This window comes from Oryctolagus cuniculus, chromosome 1 (assembly GCF_964237555.1).
Source record: "Oryctolagus cuniculus chromosome 1, mOryCun1.1, whole genome shotgun sequence".
NCBI lineage: Eukaryota > Metazoa > Chordata > Mammalia > Lagomorpha > Leporidae > Oryctolagus > Oryctolagus cuniculus.
Window position 1 is genome coordinate 134,696,832 of NC_091432.1, and position 24,633 is coordinate 134,721,464.

The following is a 24,633-nucleotide window of genomic DNA, read 5'->3' on the forward strand; positions in this document are numbered from 1 at the left end:
GGTTTGGACGTGGCTGAGGGCTGTCCCCCAGTTTCCTGGGTGTGGTGATCCTGAAAGATGGTGGGGCCTGTAAGGGGTTGGGCCAAATGGGAGGCATTAGCTAAGAGGGAACAATGCTCTCTCTGTTTTTTAAGATTTTATTTATTTGAGTGGCAGAGTTACAGACAGTGAGTGAGGAGAGACAGAGAGAGAGAGGTCTTCCATCTGCTGGTTCATTCCCCAAATGATCACAACGGCTGGAGCTGGGCCCAAGCACTTGGGCCATCTTCTACAGTTTTCCCGGAGCCATAGCAGAGAGCTGGATTGGAAGAGGAGCAGCCAGGATTTGAACCGGCGTCCATATGGGATGTTGGCACCACAGGCAGACGATTTCCCTACTGTGCCACAGCGCTGGCCGCGGAACACTCTTTGAGAGTGGTTTGTTTGAAGCTGCCTGGCACCTCCATGAATTTCTCTTGCTTCCTGTCTCATCAAGTTGGGGCACAATGTAGGGTTAAGGTAGGGAGGCCTCACCAGGAAACCGGAACCATGCTCCTGGATCTCCAGAACTGTTATCTAAATAAACCTCTCTTCTTTATAATGTACCCAGCCTCAGCTGTCTTGTTCTAACAACATGAAATGGACTAAGACATAATATTAGTATTTTCCTTTCTGGAAACAAACAAAAAAAAAGATGCTTTCATATATAAAATATTTCTACTACAGATCAGAGGACTAGAAAAGAGTGGTGTATTTGGTAAGATTACAATCAGTGGCTCCTCTCCCTTTCCCACCTGAGTCATGTTGGTTACACAGAGACAGGGCTGGTGGCTGAGATGGGCGTGTCATCCCCATCGATGAGCTGCTGAGCTTCGCCGAAGGGACCTTTTCCCACTTCTGTGTCCTTGAGTGTGGCGCCATGAAGCCTGGTCCACATTCCGTGTCGCACACAATGTTGGCGCCTGCCCAGAAAAAATCCAGGGCTTCCCTTCTGAAACTGCTTTACTAATTTAAACTGTTTTGTACTGATGTAGCCCTGCGATAGTTCACAAAAATGCTGTGCACTGGGTCAATGGAATGAATGTTGGAAATGATCTTGTATCAAATACTGAATGATAAAAAAAAAAAAAAATCAGTGGCTCAAAGTGGACCACAATGTTGAAAAAGAGCAACTAACATCTAATAGTTATTTTCTTCCAACAATAGCTGGTTTAAGGACAGGTCCCTGAATCAGTTATTTAAAAATGTCAACCCAGTCTCTGAAGGCAAACTTTGTCCTGTAAATTGTGGGTATGTCTTCACTAGGAAACAGCAAAACAGACCTAATAAATGCTCTAGTTTCTGCTATTCCAGGGATGCGATGCACTAGCTTGCTTGGGTCCATTTCCTGCTTGAGATGCTGAGCAACATGTTAGACTTCTGAAGGCCTGACAAGGAGAGAAGCTCGCCAAGCCACTCACTCAAAGAAAATGTGAGAGACAGAAACACAGTCTGTCAGACTGGGGTTAAAAGAGTGCTCACAAGAGACTACTATATAAGGACACGGGGTCACAGTAAAAGGATGGTATCAAATATATCATGAGAACAGTATAGCTAATACGATTTTTTAAAAAGATTTATTTATTTGAAAGGCAGAGTTACAGAGAGGCAGAGGCAGAGAGAGAGATCTTCCATCCACTGGTTCACTCCTCAAACGATTCAACAGCTGGAGCTGGGCTGATCCGAAGGCAGGAGCCAGGAGTTTCTTCCGGGTCTCCCTCCCAGGTGCAGGGGCCCAAGGACTTGGGCCATCTTCCACTGCTTTCCCAGGCCATAGCACAGTGCTGGATCGATAGTGGAGCAGCCAGGACTTGAACCGGCACCCATATGGGATGGCAGCATTGCAGGCGGCTGCTTTACCTGCTACACCACAGTGCCAGCCCCAGCTAATAAGACTTTTAAACAACAACAAAAAATTACCCACGATTTGTCATTTCAGAAAGATAAAATTTCCCAAGGACTTGGGCCATCTTCCACTGATTTCCCAGGCCATAGCAGAGAGCTGGATCAGAAGTGGAGCAACCGGGACTCGAGCTGGCATCTATACGGGATGCCGGCACTGCAAGCAACAGCTTTACCTGCCCCTACATTGAATTGAGGCTTTATCAGCCCCAATTCACATCTTAATTTGTAATATTTATATAAAAATTATCCTTGTATAGATGTCACCAGATCAATATGACACGGATAATGGTAGTAAGTAAAACTAAAGTTCTAAAATTCATAAAATGGGAAGTAAAACAAATGAAATGTCAAGCTGGTTGACTGTAAGTTTTCTTACAGACTTACTAGGTACTTCTAAAAGTTTACAGAAAAATGAATTAAAAGATAAGTTTATCTGGGTACAAATTTTTCTCATAATGTTCATTCATTCATGATCTTTTGCAGATACTTCCCACAGTCATTTTCATTCACTCTGCTATCCCCCTGGCTCAGTTCTATTACAGTGACTGATTCTGGATTGAAAGACAAAATGGAACTTCCCTGTCCAGCCATGTCCTGTAATAACACTTAACTCAACTGAACAAGTCAAGGAAACAAGTTGATACAACATAGTTCTGTAATAGCAGATTACGTAACACAAATCCAAGCAGTAGCATTTTTTAATTGCAAAAAACAGTATGTTAAAAAAGTTTTTTAAAAAAGATTTTTACTTATTTGAAAGGCAGATTTACAGAGAAAGAGACACACACACACACACACACACAATGAATCTTCCATCCACTGGTTCACTCCCCAAACGGCTGCAATGGCCAGGGCTGGGCCAGGCTGACGTCAGGATCCTGGAACTCCACAGGGTCTCCCATGTCGACGTGTCCCCAAGCTGCTAAATCCAGCAGTTTCCCCTCTGCCTTGTAACCTGAGACTTGTCCACAGGTTCCTAACCTCACCTCCTACTCTTCTGACCACTCTTGCTTCCATCCTTCCCAAAGCCGGTCCTCTGCTTCTCTTCACACCCTCATCCTTGGGGATGTGGACCATTCTGACAGCGTCATGGTGCATGGACCCCAAGTTCTTCCTCTAAGAACCAGACCACATCTACACTCCCAATTTGGACTCTGTACTTTCAGGTGTTCTGTGGGAAAATACAACTTAATGTATCACAGGTCCATTTTGTCCATCTCCACTCCCTCCTCCCCCACTAGTGACTCCATCGCCCCTGCCTATTTGTCAGTAGCACTAGCAGTTTTATGCTCATCTAGACTTGGGATCTGGTTTCTGTCTCTGATGCCTTGATCTTTTTTTTTTTTTAACTTTTATTTAATGAATATAAATTTCCAAAGTACAGCTTATGGATTACAATGGCTCCCCCCCCCCCCATAACTTCCCTCTCACCCACAACCCTCTCCTCTCCCATTCCCTCTCCTTCTATTTATTCAAAAGGCAGAGCTAGAGAGAGAATCTTTTTTTTTTTTTAATTTATTTGACAGGTAGAGTTATAGACAGTGAGAAAGAGAGACAGAGAGTAAGGTCTTCCCTCTGTTGGTTCACTCCCCAAAAGGCCGCGCACCAATCTGAAGCCAGGAGCCAGACGCCCCCTTCTGGTCCCCCATGCGGGTGTAGGGGCCCAAGCACCTGGACCATCCTCCACTGCCTTCCCGGGCCACAGCAGAGAGCTGGACTGGAAGCGGAGTGACTGGGACTAGAACCAGTGCCCTTATGGGATGCTGGCGCCACAGGCGGAGGATTAACCAAGTGAGCCACAAGAGAGAATCTGCATTTGTTGGTTCACTCCCCAAATGGCCACAACAATCAAGATTGGGCCAGACCAAAGCCAGGAGCCAGAAGCTTCTCCCACATGGGTGTAGGGGTCTAAGGACTTGACCATCTTCCACTCCCAGCACATTAGCAGGGAGCTGGACCTGAAGGAGAGTGGCTGGGAACTAGAACCAGAGCCTATATGGGATGCCACTTTTTTAAGCCATGTCTCAACTCACTGTGCCACTGCCCTGACCCCCGAAGCCATGTTTTCTTATACTTCCCAAGTTTGCTAGACTCCACATTGGATATGTTTTTATTCCATTTTCTCAATCTTACTGCCACTTTCTTGGTTTAGATCCCCTTTGCCTCTTAGTTCTCTTAAAAAAAAAAAAATAGGTCCCCTTGAAATGACTTTCTTCTCTAATTCTCTATCTTTGCCATTTCAATCTTTTAAAAAATTTATTTGACAGAAGGAGTAGGGGGAGAGAAACACTTCTATCCATTAGTTCACTCTTCAAGTGCCTGCCATGGCTGGGCTGAAGCCAGGAGTTTGGAACTCCCAAGTAACTGAGGCATCACTACTCTCTCTTTCAAAATAATTAAATCTTAAATTAAAAAACATTATTTAAAAAAGAATTTTTTTTGACAGGCAGAGCAGACAGTGAGAGAGAGAGACAGAGAGAAAGGTCTTCCTTTTTGCCGTTGGTTCACCCTCCAATGGCCGCTACAGCCGGTGCATCGCGCTGATCCGAAGCCAGGAGCCAGGTGCTTCTCCTGGCCTCCCATGCAGGTGCAGGGCCCAAGGACTTGGGCCATCCTCCACTGCACTCCCGGGACATAGCAGAGAGCTGGCCTGGAAGAGGGGCAACGGGGACAGAATCTAGTGCACCGACCAGGACTAGAACCTGGTGTGCCGGCGCCGCAGGTGGAGGATTAGCCTAGTGAGCTGCTGCGCCAGCCTAAACATTATTTTTAAAATAAGTAACAGCTGACTTTGTTGAAGAGTCATACTCTTCTGGAATCCATCATTCTATCTGTAATTTTAGTTATGTATGTGCTACGCTCTTCTATCCCTAGTACATTTTACACAGTTTTTAAAAAAGATTTATTTGAAAGGCAGAGAGGCAGAGAGAGATTGATTGGTTGATTGATTTCATTTGCTGGCTCATCCTACGAATGGCTGCAATAGCTGGGGCTGGGTCAGGCCCAAGCCAGGAACCAGGAGTTTCATCTGGGTCTTCCACATGAGTGCAGGGTCCCAAGAACTTGGCATCCGCTGCTGCCTTCCCAGGCACATTAGCAGGAAGCTGGATCTGAGGTGGGGCAGCCAGGAATTATACTGGCACCCATATGGGATGCCAGTGTCACAGGCTACAGCACAATGCTGGCCCTAGACTTTTTACCCAAGACTTTCACTAGCTGTAGTCATCTGACACCCAATTTTACTTTGTCAATCACATTGTTGACCCCTTTCTGATGGACAGTTAAATGTGCCATGTTGTGTGTCTACCACTGTGCTAGGTGCTAGACAATGTACCCACTGGATAATGTGTAGGTAGATAATCAAAAGCAGGAGACAATAGAGTGTGCTTTGATAATGCAGCTCCATGACTACTTGGCTGATTATATTATAGTTGAAACAAGTCTGATTCCACTTCTGTCTAGACTTGCTTATATGAAACAGCATTAGACACCTTTGCTCATTACTGAGTTAAAAAATAGGTTACAGAATATTACCATACATGTTCAATGAATTAGATTCTGATGATACCTATTCTTAAAGAATTAAACTTGGGAGAAAATAATTTCAAAATGTTTGGCCATTTTATGAACTGAATAATTCTTCAACCCCCAATCTGCCTCTCAGCAGATTAAACACTGGGAATATGGGGAAGAGGCTGTCACCATTCTTTGCACGGTTCATATAACCTTATGGAAGTCAGACATAGAAGCAATGATGACGATTTCATCACCTTTCTATTTCAGATCGTTTTTCGTCAAAGACTGTCATGAAGTGGAATCCTTCATATAATGCTTATTGTGGAGGGCAAGCACACACACACAAATCCTGTATTTCAATGAATACACTTAAACACCACCACCTGAGTCTCATAAACCACTAATCGTTCCGGCAGTGATGATTCCACTGAGAAAGCTCTAATTCATTCCTCCCACACACCAACACTCGTTCTGTTCCCAGGATGTCATGTTACCATCCTCAACCCAAACTGTTCTTTAAACAAGTCTTTCACTCCAGATTCCTTCCATTCCTTCTGCCTGGAATGCCTCTCCATATATTTACAGAAAGAACAGATACCTTCTAAAACCTGCCTCAGGCAAGCACCCTCCATTTCCAAGCAACGTGATACCATCCTCTGATATGGATGGTAAGTATGTACTGCCCTCATTTTACCCACCACCTCCTATCTCATTAAGTAGAAGCTACTCCATGCTGTCAACCGTGTCTTACTGGTTTTGTATGCCCTTTAAGGTTGCAGAAAGTGCTGAGAAAATGTTTGCTGATCTAAAAGGATCCAATGAAATGGTGCTGTTATAAGCAAAATATACTTTCACGCTGTTTCTGAAACTTGAAAAAATCAAACATACTAGTGGAAGAGTAAATTATTTTATTGACTGATGAAAAACTAAGGTGATAAGGATGGATAGTAAACAATAATCATTGAGTTCTGCTGGAATTCTCTATTTTTTCTTTTTACTTTAAGCCAAAAGAACATACAATTCTAGACTGTTAGTGAGCTAGTTGCTTTTAATTCCTTCAACAAAAACTGCATAGTTTAGCAGTTGCACGGCATTAAATATATACATTTTTGTAAAACCCTGAAAGTGTTAGTTTTTGTGTTGACTTCAAAAGCTAATGAAATCACCTACACTGGTCAGATTCAGAGTTTCTTTTCCCCTTTCTGCCACCCTGTAAAGAAAAATAGAGCAAATTACTTAGGGAATGCCATTTTGGGACCATTTTCATTTTATGAATACATGAGACCAAAAGCATTCTGGGGCAAGAGAAGGAAGCAGTTTCTGTGTCTTGAATCTTTTGTAAATTTCAATGTACAGATCATTAAATTATTTTTATTATGTTTATAAATGGGTAAAGTAGGTTTTAAAAAATAGTTGAAGTATTTATATTTGAATTAGGCTTAATGAGATCATGATATCTTATTTTTTAGAGCTCATTTTGACTGAAACCACAGTTTTTAAAAAACAATGTTTCTGACCCATACCAACACTGAACCCACACACTCAGTTTGTTCCATATGATAAACACATTTGAAAATTTACTTTATTATCTTTTGGGTAATACAGTTTTTATAACTCAATTTATAGGTAGACAAGTCCTGTCTAGTTTTGTACTAGTCCTGTCTAGTTTGTACTAATACTAGACAGCATTAGAAATTGATTTTGTTCATCAGCAGGCTGAAAACTAGCCTATACTTTTCATATTTCTAAGTGTTATATATATTTAAATATTTTATATGTATTTAATATATATTATATTTATATATTATATATAAATATGCAATTTGCTCATGAAAAGCCAGCTTAAATATAAGAAAAAATTATATAAATTAATTACTTTTTAGCATGACCTTTTATGCTTTACTCTGATTTTAAAAAGCAAATAGTTTTTGTAACTTCATACTCTACCCTTACTTTAACCACACATAATGCTTTGACATATCTACACAGTTTTTTCCACTTTCATAAACTCTGGCAAATGTGCCCAAACTTAGGTGATTAGTACAATCATTTAAGTGTAATATTTTTAAAATGCTGACCTCTAACTTTCATACCACACCTACTTAACTGGGTTACGAAGCAAATTCAAAAATTATCCAACTGATCCTGACGCTCAGCCAAGTGTGGGAGCTGCTCATCTGGGGAAGCACATTTCCTAAACTGGCGGTCATCTCTGGTGGAGCCCGGCCTCATCTGGCAACGATGACAGCTTCTCTTTATTTTTTTCTCAACCTGTCCCCCCCTCTTTATCTGTCTACTGCTAGCTTTCCCTCTTGGAAAATACATTTCTACATTAACTTAAAAAAAAAAAAAAGGCCCTCCCAAGTGAAGAATGCTACCACTCACTCTTAAGCAAACGAAAGTTATGCAAAGATTTATTCAGAGAAAAACAGTGTGAATATGTTTTGTGGGATATGTATGACATGTACTTGAGATTTATTTCCTGATAGCAGGAAAATAAATTCAGCCAAAGTCTTTTTGAGGGATAATTACTATAGAGAGGCACCAATGTTATACAGCTGAAAACTCTTACCATGATTCCCAAAGAGATTTTTACAGAAACAAAGATAACAAACATTCATGGATCCCCTTCAAAGTCTCCTAAGCAAAGGAAATTCTCCGTCTGGGACTGATTAGATTTCAACGCCAGGATTCAACAACTTTCATGTTTCTTTATGCCACCAGTGGTTTTTGGGCTTTTTAAAAACAGTATCTCCACATTAATAAATGCATTTTGTTTTACAAACACACACATGTGTACATACAAATATATGTGCAAATGACACTGGTAATTTTTATTGCTCCATCCAGAAAAAAAAAGCATGATCCTTTTTATTGCTTATCCCAAATAACACAGTATGAATTCTGCTTGTCTATATAGAAGAAATGATAAAGCTAGAAAATCACTACTTTGCAGCCACCAAAATGGAAACGGATACAAATATTTTCAATGATGCTAGAACCACTGGATGAAAAGGAAATTCAGACAATCTCAAAGTGTCACCCCACAAGTTACTTTTTAATTGATGAAGACAAGATACTTTATAATGGAGACAGGAGGTTAACGCCAAGTGATCAAACTTGTAATGGGACAAACGTCATTATGTGCCTTCCCCCAATATGATTCAATGTCATGCATGCCACATCAACTACTCACTTACCTGAATTACTTTAATTAGGGCCGTACATATCAGTATGTATAATAATATTAACATTTAAAAAAGATTTGATAAATAACAAAATTATTAATGTATCTGGTAAATAAATTGTGGCTTAAGAATAAAATAGTACATTTATTCTAGACGGTATCTATTCTAAACATACTGCTTGTGATGAAAACACTTCAAAATCAGTAGCGAAGTACAGAAATGATCCTTGAAAGCATAGTCTTAACTCTTCAAATTATAAAAGCATACCTGGTATTTGGCTAATTCTGCTTGCAATACTTTTACTTTAGACCTCTCTTGTTCTAATGCAGCATGAAGTGATGTCACCTATAATCAAATATTCAATAAGAAAAAGACTTTTTTTGGGCAAATACTCTAATTCTTAACACTTAGTTACAATGATGGATTTTTAACAGCTCTATGAACAAGTATCAGAGGAGAGACCCTCCCTGTAGTTTCTATTAAGCATTGAAGCTCACAATCTTAAGACAGGATAAGGATGTGAAGTCCAGCCATAGGCTAAGTTCAATTTGCCTTTTCTATCTCTGTATTCATATTTCAGTGAATACAACTTTTTCCCCTTATTCTTCAGCACATACTTTGTGCAGTAACCAGAATCTCCACTTACTGGCCAACACACAACAGAAGTATCATTAACATCTTCATCTTGAAGTACCAGAGGCTGTATTTCTGCTTGGTCAAGCTTAGCAATTCAGGACTAGTCACTGCTTAGGAAAACCAGCCACGCTTGCTCCACAGTTCCTTACCTGTACAGTTAGCTCATTCTTGATACTTTGCGATTCATCAACTTGCAGCAGTATTTCTGCTTTATCTTTCACTGACAAAAAAAAAGGAGAAATGGTCATATAGTCTTTTTAATCCCTCAAATTCTTTAAACAATACTTTTAGTGATACTGTACAGTCATAATAATGGTTTCTTGTCTTCAAATTCAATGAATGTACTTCTAGGTTCTTGAGGGCTCTTATTTTTTCAAATGCAAATTCTGATCATTAATATCATAACAGTTTTTCTTGGAAATTTTACATTTTTGTGTTGTTAAAATACTACACAGATGTGACGAAAGGATCTTTCCATCTTCGCTAAATGGGAGAAATATACAAGAAAACAAACAATTTCACATAGGGAAAAAAAAAAAAAGGCAATTTTTAAAACAATGCAGGTGCTGGTAATGTGGCATAGCAGGTAAAGCTGCCGCCTGTAGTGCCCGAATCCCATTTGGGTGCTGGTTCGAGGCTGCTCCACTTCCGATCCAGCTCTCTGCTATGGCCTGGGAAAGCAGTGGAAGATGGCCCAAGTGCTTGGGCCCCTGCAACCATATGGAAGACCTGAAAGAAGCTCCTGGCTTCGGATTGGTGCAGCTCTGGCTGTTGTAGCCAACTGCAGAGTGAAATAGTGTATGGAAGACCTCTCTCTCTGCCTCTCCTTCTCTCTCTGTGTAACTTTTTCAAATAAATAAATAAATTTTTTTAAAAAAACAATGCAAAGTGCTCTTTTATGTTAAGTTGCTGGGGGTAAGCACACTACAAAGAAAATAATTATTTTTGGGGCTGGTACCATGGCGTAGTGGGTAAAGCTGCCACCTGCAGTGCCAGCATATCATATGGGCACTGGCTGAGTCCCAGCTGCTCCACTACTTCTTCTTCTTCTTCTTCTTCTTCTTTTTTTTTTTTTTTTTTTGACAGGCAGAGTGGACAGTGAGAGAGACAGAGAGAAAGGTCTTCCTTTACCATTGGTTCACCCTCCAATGACCGTTGCAGCTAGTGTGGTGGCCGGTGCACCACGCTGATCCGAAGCCAGGAGCCAGGTGCTTCTCCTGGTCTCCCATGCAGGTGCAGGGCCCAAGGACTTGGGCCATCCTCCACTGCCCTCCCGGACCACAGCAGAGAGCTGGCCTGGAAGAGGGGCAACCGGGACAGAATCCGGCGCCCTGACTGGGACTAGAACCCGGTTGCCGGCGCCTAGGTGGAGGATTAGCAGGCAAGGATTAGCCTATTGAGCGCGGCGCTGGCCAGCTGCTCCACTTCTGATCCAGCTCTCTGCTATGGCCTGGTAAAACAGTAAAAGATCGGCCGGCGCCATGGCTCAATAGGCTTAAAAAATTATTTTCTCTTTTTCACACTTTTCACACCAGTAACGCATTAACAAGTACATGAAGCTCATGTGACCATATCTGGTCATATAATATCTGTATTCCCTTAGAACTATTGATTTATTTAGAGGTTTTTCTCCTCTGTGAGCAAGCAGAGATTTATATTTTGGTTCCTACATCTTCTAAGTCCTAGAAATCTTCAAGCAGCTGAGAATTTCCAATGGCTAAACTTCTCACTTTAAAAACAAGCTAGGGAAGTGCCAGGTAATGTGCTGTAGGGGTTTAAGCCACTGCCTGGGACAACCAAAACCCACGTGGGAGTGCTCGTTTTAAGTCCTGGCTGCTCAGCTTCCACAGTTCTTGCTAATGCATCCTGGGAGTCAGTGGATGATGGCCTAGCAATTGGGTTTCTGTCACCCGGATGGAGTAACAGGATTCTAGCTTTGGTCTGGCCCAGTCCTAGCTGCTGTAGGCATTTGGGGAGAGGACCAGCAGTTAGAAGATCTCTCTTACTCTGCTCTGCTTTCCAAGTAGATGAAAATAAACATTAAGGAAAAAAGCTGTGGGTGGTGGTGGCATTGCAATTGGTGGTTAACCCACTGAACCACAACACCAGCCTTGATTTTCACAATTTTTTAAAAAAATATTTTATTTATTTATTTGAAAGGTAGAGTTACAGACAGAGAAAGGAAGAGACTGAGAGAAAAGTCTTCCATCCACTAGTTCACTCCCCAAATGGCTGCAAGGGCCGGAGCTGGGCTGATCCAAAGCCAAAAGCCTGGAGCTTCTTCTGGGTCTCCCACTTGGGTGCAGGGGCCCAAAGACTTGGGCCATCTTCCACTGTTTTCCCAGGCCATAGCAGACAGCTGGATTGGAAGAGGAGCAGCTGGGACTGAACAGGCAGCCATATGGGATGCCAGTGTTTCAGGCTAGGGCATTAACCTGCCACGCCACAGCACCAACCCCAATTTTCACTTAATTTCTTTTTTTTTTTTATAAAGATTTATTTATTTATTTGAAAGTCAGAGTTACAGAGAAAAGGAGAGGCAGAGAGAGAGAGAGAGAGAGAGGGGGAGGGAGGGAGGGAGGGAGGGAGGGAGGGAGGGAGGGAGGGAGAGGGGTCTTTCATCTGCTGGTTTACTCTGCAATTGGCCACAACGGTCGGAGCTGTGCCAATCTGAAGCCAGGAGCCAGGAGCCTCTTCCTGGTCTCCCATGTGGGTGCAGGGGCCCAAGGACTTGGGCTATCTTCCACTGCTTTCCCAGGCCACAGCAGAGAGCTGGATGGGAAGTGGAGGAGCCAGGACTCGAACTGGCACCCATATGGGATGCCGGCACTGCAGGTGGCAGCTTTATCCACTACACTACAGCACCCACCCATCACTTAATTTCTTAAGTGCTATATGGTACTCCCAGGAGTTACAGCTGGGATTTCATTATCATTTATCAATAAGGAAAATTTATTACATTTAATTTTGTCTACTTGGGAGAATATTTTCTCCTTTATTCATGTCTTAATTAATGTCTTTTATGATTTATAATTTCACTTGCATATTATAGCTTTACTTAAATGTACTTAAAATGTATTTAAAATTAATACACATTTCCTTTTCTATCATGTATGAAAAATTTATCAGAATTTTCAAGGTGTCATTAGGTATACATATTCAGGAATTCATCTAATTTGGGGGGACTTCACAGAACATCAACCAAACTAATCTTGTTATCTCTAAGAATGTTTTAGGTTGATTTCCTTGGCTTTCTGCTGGTGACTTCTTGTCCAAAGTTTAGTGTAGCAGCACAATTGTGAAGAGCAGTAGGGGAGGGGAGAGGAAGAAAGGAAACAAGAAGGAAAAGAATAGGAAGGAAACCCTACAGTGCCAAAGGCTCTCTTCTCAAGCAATCAAAATGCAGAAGCAATTGTTAAGACTTGATTTTCTTCTAAATAAAATCTAATAGTTTATAAATAATTAAAATCTCAAAGACTTCTTTTGAGTAATTATAAACTTGTATAAAACTAAGGTGCTGCAAGAGTGACTTGTGGTTAAACATTATTAGCTTCTAGCTAGCCTGTATCAGTGTTTCATTTTAGTGAATTGGCAAATTATGTATCTTGAAAAATTATCTTCGATTTAAGACAAACTTAATTCTAAAAACATACATATCACTTACTTTCACCTTCCTGAAGCATTTTCAATAACTGTGCATTTCTTGCCTTTACTTCTTTATACTTTGCCTAATAAAGAAGAAAACATTTAGTTTTTTTTAAAAGTAAACAATACAATTTTAATAATTTACTACCAATTTATGGACATGTGAATTCCAGGCTTTCTCAGACATAAATTGCTTTTTATATAAGTAGGATGGAGGAAGATGTATTCAGAACTGCCTGCTACTTAAATCACTGGTAAAATGAAAAGTATTAATATTATAGGTAACTCAAGAAAAGAGGGAGCAAAATGAGAAGAGGTCAGGATAATATTAAATTTTCTGGAACAGTCTTCTTTTCTCCTCCCAATAAAACCATTATACAACTCAACACAGTGTAGATGAAAACCAACAGAAAAATGATTCACAGTTCTACCCAGTACTGTCCAGTAATTCACCAGAACTTCCTGAATCTGCTTCTTCACACTGGCTAGTAGGTGACTACCGAAACATAATTTTTAAATAATTTCTGAGAATGAATTTTAATTAAAAATTTGAAACTCGTGTAGTATTTAATTTTATAATACAGTTTCTGTACCTTCTCAGTTAAAGTGCAACATGTTATTCTGTCATTGATTAAGTCATTTCTTTTATAGTAATTTTTGGCTGACATGAGTGAGTACTTTACTGAAATATCTTTCAAATCTTCTACAATTTTTTTTCCAAATGGCTTAGCTTCTTCCCAATCTACATGATACAATTATACATCTGAACCAGAACTGTTTTCCCATATTAACATCCACATTCTAGGCAATTTTCTGCCTACGTTATCCTTATTTGGCCTATCTTATAGCATTCTGAATCACCAAGGGGAAACTTGTTGAAGTGAAACGGACAATATGAGAAACAGTGACTTGATCAGCTCTTGTCCTGACTGTTGATGTTCAATGTAATACTTTATCCATTTTAGTATTTTTTTTGTTCTAGTACTATTGGTTGAACTCTGTAATTAACACACAATTATTCTTAGGTGTTTAAATTTTAACTGAAAAGTGATCCCTGTTAGGAATTTGGAAAACATTATGCTGAGTGAAATAAACCAGTCCCAAAGGGACAAATATCATATGTTCTCCCTGATCGGTGACAACTAACTGAGCACCAAAAGGAAACCTGTTAAAGTGAAATGAACACTATGAGAAACGGTGACTTGATCAGCCCCTTGCCCTGACTGTCGATGAACAACTTAATACGTTATTCCTCTTAGTATTTTTTTTTTGTTTGTTCTACTTAATACTTTTGGTTGAATACTGTAATCAATACACAGCTATTCTTAAGTGTTGAAACTTAACTGAAAAGTGATCGCTGTTAAATATAAGAGTGGGAATAAGAGAGGGAAGAGATGTGCAATTTGGGACATGCTCAAGCTGACTTACCCCAAACGGTAGAGTTAGAAACATACCAGGGGATTCCAATTCAATCTCATCAAGGTGGCATGTACCAATGCCATCTTACTAGTCCCAGTGATCAATTTCTGTTCACAATTGATCATAATGATAGGACTAAGAGCCAAAGGGATCACATAAATAAGACTAGTGTCTGCAAATACTAGCTGATAGAATAAAAAAGGGAGAGAATGATCCAACATGGGAAGTGAGATACACAGCAGACCCATAGAATGGCAGATGTCCTAAATAGCACTCTGGCCTCAGAATCAGCCCTTAAGGCATGCAGATCCGGCTGAAAAGCCCATGAGAGTATTTCAGGCATGGAAAGCCAAGACACTCACCAAAAAACAAAAAAACAAAAAACAACAACACCTAAATGAAAGATCTCCGTAAGTGAGATCCCAGTGGAAAGAACAGGTCTTCAAAGAAGGAGGTACCTTTCTCTGAAGGGAGGAGAGAACTTCCACTTTGACCATGGCCTTGTCTAAATATGATCAGAGTCGGTGAACTCAAAAGGCTTCCATAGCCTTGGAAACTCATGACTGGAGCATAGGGAGATTACTGATGCCATAAACAGGAGTGTCAATTTGTTAAGTCAACAACAGGAGTCACTGTGCACTTACTCCTCATGTAGGATCTCTGTCCTTAATGTGCTATACATTGTGATTTAATGCTATAACTAGTACTCAAACAGTATTTTTCACTTTGTGTTTCTATGTGGGTGCAAACTGTTGAAATCTTTACTTAATATATGCTAAACTGATCTTCTGTATATAAAGAGAATTGAAAATGAATCTTGATGTGAATGGAAGGGGAAAGGGAGCGGGAAAGGGGAGGGTTGCGGGTGGGAGGGAAGTTATGGGCGGGGGAAGCCACTGTAATCCATAAGCTGTACTTTGGAAATTTATATTCATTAAATAAAAGTTAAAAAAAAGAAAAGAAAAGAAAAGAAACAGCCTTCCGCCCAGCCCACAACTCAATAGGCTACTCCTCCACCTGCAGCGCTGGCACACCGGTTCTAGTCCTGGTCGGGGTGCAGGATTCTGTCCCCGTTGCCCCTCTTCCAGGCCAGCTCTCTGCTATGGCTCGGGAGTGCAGTGGAGGACGGCCCAAGTGCTTGGGCCCTGCACCCCATGGGAGACCAAGAGAAGCACCTGGCTCCTGCCTTCGGATCAGTACGATGCACCGGCCGCAGCACACCAGCCGCGGCGGCCATTGGAGGGTGAACCAACGGCAAAGGGAGACCTTTCTCTCTCTCACTGCCCCCCCCCCCCCAAGAAACGGCCTTCCTCTTACATTCAGTATTTCTTTACTGTTTTACCAGACTGTCTTTACTGCAGGTCTCACGCAGTACCCCTGTCCCACAGAAACACTCTTATGGTCACTTCACTTACAAAGGCCTTCACTGCCCTCTCGAAAGCTCAAGGCCTTCAAATTTCTTTTTTTCCTTCAAATTATTTTATTGCTTACATTTTTTATTAACATGTAATACTTGTACATTTTGATGGGGTATAATGCAATATTTAACAAATAGACATAGTATTAACCAGGAAACCAAGCAACTAGCCTTTATTTCCTTATCCTTTATGTTTGGAGCCTACCAGCTCCTCTCTCCCAGTTCCTTAGAGGAAGCAGAATACATTGTTGTAAACTATAGTCATCCCACTGTGCTATGAAACAGAACAACAGAACTTGTTACTTCTGTCTTACTGTCCCAGTACCCATTATTCAACCAAATGAGTTCAGTATCTGACCCCAACTCAAATCTCCAATCTCTCCTCCTACGGCTTCCCACTTCTCAGAATGCCAGCTACAATGTGCTTCCCACCATTCCCATGCCTTTGTAGGTACTGTGCTCGCTACCTGGCAAGATCCCCTTTTCTGTGAGATCCTTACCAATTTTCAACAGCAGCAATGCACGCATTCCTTTTTCTGTGCTTCTGGAGTTCTCGGAAACCCCGGTGGCAAATCCCTACACTACACTACAGTTATTTACATGTCTGTCTTTGTCATTGGACTATGAGTTGCTTACTAACTCATCTCTGTACTCCCTGTGCCTCGTACAACAAAAAGGATGACAAATGCAAATGAAAAGCTGAGGGAGATGAGTGGCTGCAGTTATAAAGTTTTAGCAGGTGGCCGGCGCCGCGGCTCACTAGGCTAATCCTCCGCCTAGCGGCGCCGGCACACCGGGTTCTAGTCCCGGTTGGGGCGCCGGATTCTGTCCCGGTTGCCCCTCTTCCAGGCCAGCTCTCTGCTGTGGCCAGGGAGGGCAGTGGAGGATGGCCCAGGTGCTTGGGCCCTGCACCCCATGGGAGACCAGGAGAAGCACCTGGCTCCTGGCTCCTGCCATCGGATCAGCGCGGTGCGCCGGCCGTAGCGCGCTGGCCGCGGCAGCCATTGGAGGGTGAACCAACGGCAAAAGGAAGACCTTTCTCTCTGTCTCTCTCTCTCACTGTCCACTCTGCCTGTCCAAAAAAAAAAAAAAAAAAAAAGTTTTAGCAGGGATGATTCTTGAATGTGTGAGTTGAATAGGAAGGCAAATTTAAGAACACTCAGGGTTGGAATTTGACCCCCCCACACACTATTACTTAGAGCCCAGAAAAGCACCTGGTAACACGTTCCAGGCACTCAGTAAGTATTGCTAAGTGAATTAATAGTAGTCAAAGAAGAATGATGCTTGAGATGAAAAAGAGATTTTTCTAAAAGGCTAAGCTATGAAGGGAGAGAGTAATAGGCAAATTTGTGATTAAACATGAACTGTATACCCAACTATTGGCTGGCATGTGGATAAACTGGAAAACTTGTACACTGTTCGTGGGAACACAATGTTAACAACTGCTGTAAAAGTTTGGTGGTTCCTCAAAAAGTTAAATGTAGGAGTCCCATATGAACCAGTTATCTGACACTCAGATATATAATCATAAGAACTGAAAGCAGGGACTCAGACACTTTGCACACCAATGAACAAAATGTATTATACACATACAATGGAAAAAGAAATAAAACTCTGACACATGCTATAACATGAATGAACCTTGAAAACTTGCTAAGTGAGGTAAGCCAGACATAAAAGGATAAATATTATATGATTCCATGTATATGAGGTGACCAGAATAGGAAACTTCATAGAGAATGGGAGGTTACCAGGAGCTGGGAGAAAAACAGGGGATTGTTTACTGGGTATAGAGTTTCTGTTTAAAATGATGGAGGGGCCAGCGCTGAGACGTAGCGGGTAAAGCCGCCACCTGCAGTGCTGGCATCCCACATGGCATTGCTTCATGTCCCGGCTGCTCCACTTCCGATCCAGCTCTCTGCTATGGCCTAGGAAAGCTCTGGAAGATGGTCCAAGTCCTTGGGCCCCTGCACCACGTAGGAGACCTGGAAGAAGCTCCTGGCTTCAGATCGGCCCAGCTCCGGCCGTTGCAGCCACCTGGGGAGTGAACTAGTGAATGGAAAACTTCTCTCTCTCCCTCTACCTCTCCTTCTCTCTTTGTGTAACTCTGAATGTCAAATAAATGAATGAATATTAAAAAACAAGTCTTTTAAAAAAAAGATGATGGAAAAAGCTCTGCAAGTAGACAGTGGTGATGATTAAGTAATATCATGAAGGCAAATAATGACACTGAATTGTACACTTAAAATGGATATGTTATATATATTTACATCAAGAAAAATAAATATTATCATTCAGACTTTAAACCATTAATCAGTTTTAAAACCTAAATAGCAAAATGACTATTTCTATCAATCAAATATTAAGTGCATTTACGAAAAAGAGAAACAGAAAATGTGCAAATTTATATACTTTTCTTTTATAAAAGTAAATGGACACAAACCTCCCACTGAGTGATCACATTTTTCAGCTTCTGGATTTCAGCATCTTTCCTTTCAAGTTCCAACTTTAGTCTTTCAATTCTTCCATCTTTCAAAACCACTTCCTAAAAAAAAAATTATTTTAGCACTAAGATTCTTCTGCCAATCCTGATTTGGCATATTTCTTTGTGAAAAGTTGAAAAGGAAAAATCCTGACTTTAATTAATCTTCTAAGGCAACCTTAAACTTTTGACATTTCTACTTTGACTCAATTATATAATCTTAATTATGTACAACACAAGCAAATAAGATATTTAAGATAAATCTCAAAATACAAGCATACCCTAGAACAGTATTAGGGCTTTGAAATTCTATTTCAAAATAAAATAAAATTCTATCCTGAAATAAATACATTAAAAGTGTTTCTGGGAAAGTTGTTATTACCATGAAAACTCAAAAGAACATTAAATGACTATGAAACTTGAGATATAAAAAACAAAAGTAAAGGCCGGCGCCGTGGCTCACTAGGCTAATCCTCCACCTGCGGTGCCGGCACTCTGGGTTCTAGTCCTTGTTGGGGTGCCAGGTACTAGTCCCGGTTGCTCCTCTTCCAGTCCAGCTCTCTGCTGTGGCCCAGGAGGGCAGTAGAGGATGGTCCAAGTGCTTGGGTCCCTGCACCCGCATGGGAGACCAGGAGGAAGCACCTGGCTCCTGGCTTTGGATAGGTGCAGCGCTGGCCGTGGCGGCCATTAGGGGAGTGAACCAACGGAAGGAAAACCTTTCTCTCTGTCTCTCTCACTGTCTATAACTCTCTCTGTCGTTCTCTTTCACAGTCTAACTCTGCCTGTCCCCCCACCCCCCCCCAAAAAAAAAAAAGTAAAGAACTTTTCTCCATAGCACCAATTATCAAGTAGAGGACTAACTAGAAAAATAATCTCTTAATAGCAAAATATAATTTAAAAAAGTTTAAGAGCCATACTATGAAAATTACACAATTTTGAAAATGACAGAACAAAGTATGTTTGCAGATAAGAAGGCTAAGTATTACTTCTAATTTCAATAAACTGTCAACTGAAATTCCAATAGGATTTTATTCTTGGAAACTTAGAGGGACAGTAAAAATTTCAACTGGGAGAATATAGGATGGAAACACATAAAAAGTCAATTTGATGAAGAGGGATTTACTTACCAAATAATTCATACTATAAACACAAGCAATAATTAAAAGTGTGGTCATTGCACTTACATATGACAGAGAAAGATGCCAGAAATGTCAAAAAAAAAAAAAAAAGACTTGATATATAAGAGCTTCTCATAACATAAATATGGCACTTAAAGTTTTTTTAACTTTGAGAGGCAGAGAGAGCGAGCGAGCTTGTGCATAAGGATGCTCCTATCTGCTGTGCGGGTTCACTCCCTCAAATGCCTGGATGTTAGGAGCTGGGAACTCAGTCTAGGTATTCTGCACAGGAGGCAGAAGTTACATTACCAGTTGCCCCAACAGGGTCTGCATTAGCAGAAAGCTAGATTCAGGACCTGGTGAGTACCAAACCCAAGCCCTCATATGTAGCACATGGACATCTTAACAGCTAGGTCAAATGCCTGCCTATAAAGATGGTATTTTTAAAAAGTGAGAAAAGTCTGAACTACAGACTGGTAGTCTATAAAACAAAAGGCCAACTTGGAAAGGTCTATTTATTTATTTATAACTACAAAGTTATACTTTTGACAAGAATATAAATTGATTCTAAATGTAATCACATGAATATTTTAAAAAATTTAGATGAATATGCTTATCACCTTTGAATAGGAAGGCCCTTCTGAAATACACACTGAAGACAGACAACAAAAAGGAAAAGATTGAAATATTTGATAAAAATTTTAAAAATATTATAACAAAATTAACAGGTAAATGGAAAACTGGCAAAAAAAAAAAAAAAAATCAATGGCAACCAGTATGACCAAAAACACACAAGAAAATGTGCAATTTCACTAGTAAGCAGACCAGTGTTTTATCAGGTTGGTACATTTAAGAAACTTTTCTGTGGAGGTAATTGGTGGCAATTTATCCATTACCTGAAGTAATTAATATATAAAGACGACTTAACCACTTGACATGCTCACCATCTTATTTAACTGAAAAAGTTCTCCGGTTTCTACATTATTAAGGAAAAGAATATAAGTCCACAGTAAAGCAGGACCACACTAAAATATCAGCAGATTTCTCCAGGATAAAATTAGGTCACTCTTCCCTCACTACATCTGCAAACTGGGATGATAATGTTACCTAGCAATCTCACGACTAACTGTAGGATTAGATAACCTTATGCACTTTGTGTATTAAGACAGTATCCAGGCCGGCGCCGCGGCTCACTAGGCTAATCCTCCGCCTAGCAACGCCGGCACACCAGGTTCTAGTCCCGGTCGGGGCGCCGGATTCTGTCCCGGTTGCCCCTCTTCCAGGCCAGCCCTCTGCTGTGGCCAGGGAGTGCAGTGGAGGATGGCCCAGGTGCTTGGGCCCTGCACCCCATGGGAGACCAGGAAAAGCACCTGGCTCCTGGCTCCTGCCATCGGATCAGCGCGGTGCGCCGGCCGCAGCGCGCCGGCCGCGGCGGCCATTGGAGGGTGAACCAACGGCAAAAGGAAGACCTTTCTCTCTGTCTCTCTCTCTCACTGTCCACTCTGCCTGTCAAAAAAAAAAAAAAAAAAAAAAAAAAAAAAAAGACAGTATCCAGAATATATATAACAACCCTTCAAATATTTAATTTTGCTATTACCATTTCCTTATTTTTACTATATTATCTAAATATTATCAACATTTTTACAATAAATATCACTCTTTAAAAGTCATACTACTTCAATGTATACTACTTTAATAAAATCATTTATTTCAACAGAAATTACCTTCTAAGTAGAAGATACTATACCAAAATGAGGATAAAAGACTACATAAGAAAAAGTCTACGTGCACAAGAGACTTGAAATCTAGGAACAGTGACAAGAAAGATGTGATGTGTGAGGCAGACTATAAGAAAAACAAAATGCAGTGAGACAGACAAAAGGAAGGAAAGATCCTATCCCGGTTCTCTGTCTAGTGCTAGGCTGCAGCACTGAGAGAGGACTTCAGGGAGGGGATTAACCTTGAGCAAAGTGGGAAGGGTTTTGTGAAAGGAGTGGTATCTCTAGCAACAAGAAATTTGGAAGACTACATATAGCAAAGTTAATTAAGTTGAGACTATGCAGAACAATACTTTCAGAGTTATCTAATAGTGATTCATAAGAATGTTTTATATCACAAGTCAAAATTAATGTGTACATGTCAGTATATTTAGGTACATATGTGTATATACTGTGTATGCTTCTACATATGCACACACATACAGGTGTCACTCACTTATTCTGACATTTTTGTCCTGTTCCTTTTATTTTTTTCTAAGTGGTGGCAGCAATTTAGTGTATGAAGCCAAATGTTAACAACATTAGAATTAAGGTTGATTTGTCTACACATTTTAAAAAAGATTTATTTACTTATTTGGAAGGCCAAGCAGCAGAGAGAGAGGGAGGGAGGGAAAGAGGGAGAAAGCAGGAGGGAGGTCTTGGCTAGGTTGAAGCAGCAGCCAGCTACTCCATCTTGTTCTCTCCCATGGGATGTAGGGACCCAAGTTCCTGGGCTACCTTTTGCTGCTTTCCCAGGTAGGAAGCTGTGTTGGATGTGGAGTAGCCAGGACTCAAACTGATGCTCCAGTATGAGATGCTATATCACAAATGATGGTTTAACTTGCTGTGCCACAATGCTGGTACCTACTTTCTCACCTTTAAAAACTCCTGGTGATGGACTGGCGTTGTGCCACAGTAGGTAAAGCTGCAGCCTGCAATGCCAGCATCCTCTATGGGTGCTGGTTCATGTCCCGGCTGCTCCACTTCTAATCCACTTCCCTGCTAATGGCCCAAGCACTTGGGTCTTTGTCACCCACAGAGGAGACCATATAAAGCTCTTGGTTGCTGGCTTTGGCCTGGCCCAGCCACTGGCCATTGCGGCCATCTGGGGGAGTGATCCAGTGGATGGAAGATCTCTCTCTCTGTAACTTTAACTTCAAATAATCTTTTCTTAAAAAATCCCTGATAATATATGCATGTTCAGTTAAAAAGTATTTTAACCTTGGCAGTAAGAGGTGTTTTTGAAAAAGGAATACAATGGAGAGAGAAGGGAGGTAGACATATAGAAGGAAGTAGAGCAATTTTAAATTGGCCTCAATCCCCTTACACTCAATGACTTACTATGACAAGATCCTACCTTGACTACTTACGAAAAGCTCCAAATATCCAGAAAATTTATATATGTATACATACGGCATACATGAGACTAAGAAGAACTAACAATATACAGAATTCAACTATGATTTAGTGACTTGCTTTTTTCATTATGTTCTTGATACTCATCCATGTTGCTATGTATAGCTATAGCATTTCTCTTAATGATTTTGCCATTAAAAACAAATGAATATAGAACATTCTTCTTGAGCAGCTCATCAGTTTAATCTAGTAGAATGTCTAGAATACAGATTATGTCTAACCTTCAACTTTAAAAGTTAATGCCAAATTGTTTTCCAAAATGGTTATGTCAATTTACATTTCCATTGGCACTATGTTGCCCTTGCTTGTTGCCTTTAACCCAGGAGGACTGTCCTGCATAATTCTTTTCAATAGTCTCTACCTTCCTTCAATTTTTTCCTAGGTACTGTGGTAAAATTAGTATTACTCTATAAAACTTGCCTCTCTGCTTAAAAACCTTCAAAAATTATTTACTGTCTACCAATTTAGGCGTTAGAGGTAAGTGTTTGGTGCAGGTTAAGACATTGCGGGGCTAGCTCTCTGCTATGGCCTGAGAAAGCATAAAAGATGGCCCAAGTCTTTGGGTTCCTGCAACCTCGTGGGAGACCCAGAAAAAGCTCCTGGCTCCTGGCTTTGGATTGGCACAGCTCCTGCCAATACGGCCATTTGGGGAGTGAACCAGCAGATGGAAGACCTCTCTTTCTCTCTGCAACTCTGCCTTTCAAATAGATAATAATAATAGTAATAATAAAAAATATTTTTTAAAAAGACACCTCTTGGGTTGCCCACATCCTATTGTTGCACTGAGTTTCAGTCCCACCTCTGCTCCCTATTCTACCTTCCTGCTGTTATACACCAGGAGAGGCAGCAGTGATGGCCAAATGTTTGGGTCTCTGACACCAACATGGAGACCGGATTGAATTCCAGACTCCTGATTCTGGCTTGGCCTAGCCCCAGCAGGTGTAGGTGTTTAGGGAGTGAACCAGCAAATAGAAGATCGATCGATCGATCGATCGATCTCTCTCTCTCTCTCTGCCTTTCAAATAAATAAAAATAAACCAGGCTTTAAATCCTCCACAGTCTTTCCCAGCCTACCTTATCATACTACATTCCTCTATGGACTTCTGTTTTAATTAAACTGGTTGATGCTTTACTGCCTCCATAATTAAGGCATTCCATGTCTTCTTCCTCACCTCTGCATGTTCAATCCTACTGTCCTTTAAGCTTCCAATTTAAATGCAATTTTCTCCTCACAAAGCCACTTCTGATTCTCACTCCTCTAAGTTACTAGAGCACTTTAGCTGAACATGTTTTTTTACCTTTATAAAAATAATTATCTATGAGTATGATATACAACATTTTCTGTGAAACTTTTTTTTTTGAGAGACACAGTGAAAGTGATGTCCTTCTAGAGGTTGTGATAAGAAAAATAAATGCAGACTTAGAGAAATGAGAGATAATATACTTTCCCTATATGATGAAATTTAAGATGTGGCAACAAAGAACTCAGCATAAATCATACCTCTTCCTGGCCCTATGAATTCAGGATTAGGGTATGAGGAGAGGAAGTATCCTTTTCTCCTTAGGTATTTTAGATAGTATTGGTCTGTAACAGAGGTTGGCAAACCTCTACTGTAAAAGGCCCAACAGTTAATTTAGGCTTTACAGATCACATACAGTCTGTCACAATCTTTATCAATTTCTTTTATATATTTAAAGATGAGGAAAGTGGTGACAGGCTTTTGGCTTCATGGTTAAGACACCCCTTGGGACACCCATATGGGAGTGCTTGGGTTCCAGTCCCAGCTCTGCTCCCAATCCAAGCCTCCTCCTAATGCACACTCTGGGAAGTAGTAGGTGACGGTTCAAATAGCTGGGTCTCTGGTATCCATGTGGGAGATGGACTGAGCTCCTGGCTGTCAGCTTTGGCTTGGCCTAGCTGCGACTACTGTGGGCATCTGGAGAATAACCTTGCAGACAGGAGCTCTGTCTCTGCCTCTCAAATATACAAATAAAAATTAATAATAAAAAATGTAAATAGTAGGGTGGGCATCTGGCTTGGAAGTTAAGATGATGGTCAGGATAACCATGTCCCATACTGCAGAACCTAGCTTAGATTTCTGGTTCTGACTCCTGA

General features: G+C 40.8%; 1 protein-coding gene across 22 annotated transcripts in view; it reads right to left on the minus strand.

The window, feature by feature from the left end:
* Positions 1–6,330: 6,330 nt before the first annotated feature.
* The window catches only part of GKAP1 (G kinase anchoring protein 1), an 81,460-nt gene continuing 63,157 nt past the window's right edge, over positions 6,331–24,633 (minus strand). For all 22 annotated transcript variants that reach the window (XM_070049025.1, XM_070049010.1, XM_070049006.1 and 19 more), the window contains 5 exons: positions 18,188–18,289; positions 12,928–12,991; positions 9,413–9,483; positions 8,895–8,972; positions 6,331–6,649 (listed from right to left, as the gene is read on the minus strand). In XM_070049025.1, the coding sequence (XP_069905126.1) occupies positions 6,602–6,649; positions 8,895–8,972; positions 9,413–9,483; positions 12,928–12,991; positions 18,188–18,289 (363 nt within the window). In that variant the 3' untranslated portion in view covers positions 6,331–6,601. The remainder of the gene's footprint in view (positions 6,650–8,894; positions 8,973–9,412; positions 9,484–12,927; positions 12,992–18,187; positions 18,290–24,633) is intronic.